The 4097-nt window shown below is 30.8% G+C and overlaps 1 protein-coding gene across 4 annotated transcripts; it reads right to left on the reverse strand.

Annotated features, from left to right (window-relative positions):
• Positions 1-141: 141 nt before the first annotated feature.
• On the reverse strand, positions 142-3063 carry LOC136066933 (protein DA1-like; the record flags this gene model as incomplete). Of its 4 annotated transcripts, XM_065772003.1 has the most annotated exon segments (5): positions 142-295; positions 1175-1262; positions 1543-1694; positions 2458-2641; positions 2841-3058. In XM_065772003.1, coding segments are annotated over 3 exon segments (353 nt in total), but the record flags the coding sequence as incomplete, so codon positions are not given.
• Positions 3064-4097: the final 1034 nt, after the last annotated feature.

Consider the following 4097-nt stretch of genomic DNA (forward strand, 5'->3'; position numbering starts at 1 on the left):
AAACCTTTAAAATAGATGGGGCATGATAATTGCACCAAACAGCTAAAGTTTATTGTTGTGAAAAAACATTCTATACATGTGCAGGCTAAACTAGGGCCAGAAATTGAGATGATGCATTGATTTAACTCAAAGCTAAAATACCTTGACCCCAAAGGATAGTACATTGGCATTGGCATGGGTTGATATATATTCCCATGTCCATATCGGGGAGGAGGAGATTCCACATTTTCCAAATTTAGGCTCTCTTGTAGAGCTCGGGCAAGTTGTTCATCGTCTTCCAATTGAGAATCACGATCTACCCAAAATTTCAAGAAACTTATTAATTCAAACTGTAGAATTTTATCATATAAATGCACTATAAAAAAACATAACATAGAAACCACAACCCAGTGCAAAAAAGGAAAAAAAAAAAAGAAAAAAAAGAGAGAGATGAATATGCTCCATCACTTAAATTTAAATAACAAGTACTTAATTTCATGAAATTGACCCCAAGAAACAAATGCAATAGGTAGGACAGCAGGTCAGAGACCAGAAATTGATGCATCATTTCATATATCAGCACCAATTTAATAGGAATATGAAGATATTCAAAGATGGTCTAATAGCAATGCAGGACATTTAAGAATCAAGTAAAGGTTAGATTAGAGGTTGGAGTACAGATTGGAGACAAGGTTACATATTCACACCATAGAGAAAGCGCATCGCACCTCAAGAAACAGCAATTGGCTCTATGAAACTTTCTTCATGTGCTTCAAAATAAGTCAACGTATCACTTATATAGGCTGCATTTGCCTGTCTGGGCAAGCATATTGGGGGACCAAATAAATTAGGAGCATTAGTCAAACTGTTGAAGTATGACTTCGACCTAATACTGACTCTAAATGACCCAGAACAGATGCAGGCCCAAAATTGAAAGAGCAAGCTACCAATGAATACAAAATGGCTGAAATACACATGCCCAAAAACTAATAATTTTTTTTTTTTTTTTTGTAACAAATATTCAAAATTACTTTAAGATATCATGTAGGGAACTTCAAAAAATAACCGGCCAAAAAACATAATATCTAGAAAAAAATTATATGAACACACTGGCGTGCAAAAATAATGCAATGCCTTTGAGTGCACAGACAATATACAATGGCAGGAGGTGGTAGCATCTGAAAGCATCACGCACCAATCACTCTTGTTCCTCTTTGATTTTCTTCTAAAAGAGATTCTGCAATAGCACGATCTATTTCTTCATCATTCTCTGACCAAACATCCTACATTCAAGTTCCCATTGAAACATGTTAAAGGAGAACCATACAAAGAACAGATTCAAAAAAGCCATAAACAAGGACTCTAAGTAGTATATTAACATCAGGGAAACAATTTAATTATAGAATAAGAGCAATGTTTATCGCATCAATTGCAAAAATGTCAAATTACATGATTAAGCAAAACCTAAGAAGAGATATGACTGGTTGCATGTCCCATTCCAATAATACAAGATTGCAATGATAGCAAAAAAAGAGGATGACAAGGAGTGACAGATGTAATTACCCCTGAGGTAGAAGGTCCATAATGATTTGGATCTTCTGCATAACTCGAATCATAATGCCCTTCCGAAAATTTATGGCTTGAGCCCTTAAAAATCTTGCTAAGCCAACCCATTATGCCAAATGTTATCTGCTCATGGTCAAAGAGATTTATACCTGCTCATAAAGCATCTATTTAAGCAAAGAAAACTCAAAATTGAATAAAAGATGCAACAGAAGCTTCTGACACTTCTGATTAGTCTGCGTGGATTTCTATAGCTAATGATATCCACATAAAATAAGCTGCAAAAGCCAATTTTCAAAGTGAAGCATTCACAAGTTTATGCTTCTCAAATATGGAGATATTATAAGCAATTCTGTTTGAGCCGGCAGTTCTTAATTTGATGATAAACCAAAACAACGGAGAAAAAAATAATAATTCTTCAATGACTCGATCAAGGTCAATCCCATTGGCAAAAGGAAAAGGTCAAATGGGTTCAAAGCAATCCATAAGAAAACTAGAACTAATAAAATTGCATGCCAAACTCTGATCATGTCTCCATACAAACTAGTACACTATATTTACTATTTATTTTTTTCTTGCATGCACACCCCCATTCCACCAATAGCTATCAAATTCATCTATTTCACTTCGATATGAAAATTAGAGAAAAACCCCAACAAAGAAAATCAGAGAAAAAAACCCACCAAACATCTTGATGACCCAGAACGCTTCAGCTACAACGTGAATGACAGAACAACAAAAATTCACGCCACCACTACTCAATATAACATTAAAAATAAATAAAAATAAATAAAAGACAGACATAAAAAAGAGATTCTTCCAGCTCAACATGCTTAAATTCATAACGTACAAGAGATTAATTTCAGGTTAAAGCAAAAAAAGTTAAGAGAATCAAATAGTGGAGTCATGACTCACCTCAGAAAAAAATCAAGATGGTTGAAGCAGAAGAGACCCAGATCAGCTAAGATCCCAATTGGCTCAAAAGTAGATATTACAAACGCAGAGATTGTATAAACATAAACAATTGAACAAATTTAAAGATTGTTTCTGACTCGCACCCTTTTCTTTCTTTCTCTTCCTCTTTCTCTTTGTGTTTAATCTATTCAAAAAAATATATAAAAAAAAATAAAGAACCAAAGAAAAAACAAAAGATAGCCTTTTTATCTCTCGTAATCTGAAGCAGTATCTGACAGACCAAAAAAGATTGTTCCAAGGAAAAAAATTGAAACTTTAGATTTTTTTCACATGTACAAGGAAATTCCCCCAATAATATATGCAAAGAAATAATGAAAGAGTACTTGGATTGTACGCAATTTCAAAGTCAAATTTGGAGAGAGAGCTAGGTGAGGCTTTCATATGATGATATATATCCTTAGTAGGAGGGCAGGACATAACAACCCAAAAGGGCTTGACGAAAATTCATCAAACCCAGTTGGGAATTGAATGTTTTTTTCGGTTTTTCCGTTTTTCCTAGTATTCTTTGTCTGCAAAGCCTGCAATGCAATATATATATATTATTGCATGTGCAGTCTGGGTTCTCTTTAATTAAACTCTCACACTATAATAATAATATTTTTATTTTTTTGATTAAAATAATAATAATAACTCTCAATTATAGAATTATAAAATTCCCTAATAATATAAAATACTACTCCATTCTCTCATATTATATTATTATTATTATTATTAATTCAATTAGTATGATTTATTACTATTATGTTTATTATATTTTGGAGTCTTCTGTAATTACCCACATTAAAAGTTTAATAATAAGTTTGTACCCATGATAAGACCTTCATAAAAAGGTTGTTTTTTTTTTTTTGACTGAATAAAAAAGTTGTTTAAAAAAGGGTAAGTGGGTAATTTAAGTTTTTTAAAAACAAATTATTAAATTTTGGTGAACTGTTTTGAACAAAGAAAATTTAACTTAATGTTATTGTGAGAATAATTATTTACATAAAGTTTTTTTTTTTTTTTAAAGACACTGAGAGAAAGAACTCAAAAGTTAAATTTATTGAACAATTATGAGGAGGAAAAAATGTTATATAATGTCAAAGAGAAAAGAGAAAAGAGAAAAGAAAAGGCAGAATCTGATAAATTGACAGTGGGGTAAAGATTCCAAGCCCCCACTTACCAAAAGCAACAGAATATATATATATATATATATAGTTTGATGGATCCAAAGAAACAAGAAAAAGATTGTTTTTTTTTAATAGTAGATGTAGCTGCAAATGGATAATATAATTCTTCTTATAAAAAAATAAAAAATAAAAAAGACAATATAATTCTTACTTATTGTTAAGCCTATATAATCTTAGGTATAACTTAATTTTTTTTGTTCCTTAATATATTTAAAAATAAGATGTACATAAGCCAAGTACCAATATAGTTGAAACTAAAACAAAATGAGTTTTTAAAAAATCATATATAAGCAAATAAATTTAATAAGTAAAAAAAAAAAAAAAGTCAAACCAAATAGACACTATTAATTTAGGTTGATTGACACTCATGAAAAATAAAATAAATAGTTCACTCCATAAGATTTAAAATAATTC

This window comes from Quercus suber, unplaced genomic scaffold, assembly GCF_002906115.3.
Source record: "Quercus suber isolate HL8 unplaced genomic scaffold, Cork oak 2.0 scaffold_52, whole genome shotgun sequence".
Lineage (NCBI taxonomy): Eukaryota > Viridiplantae > Streptophyta > Magnoliopsida > Fagales > Fagaceae > Quercus > Quercus suber.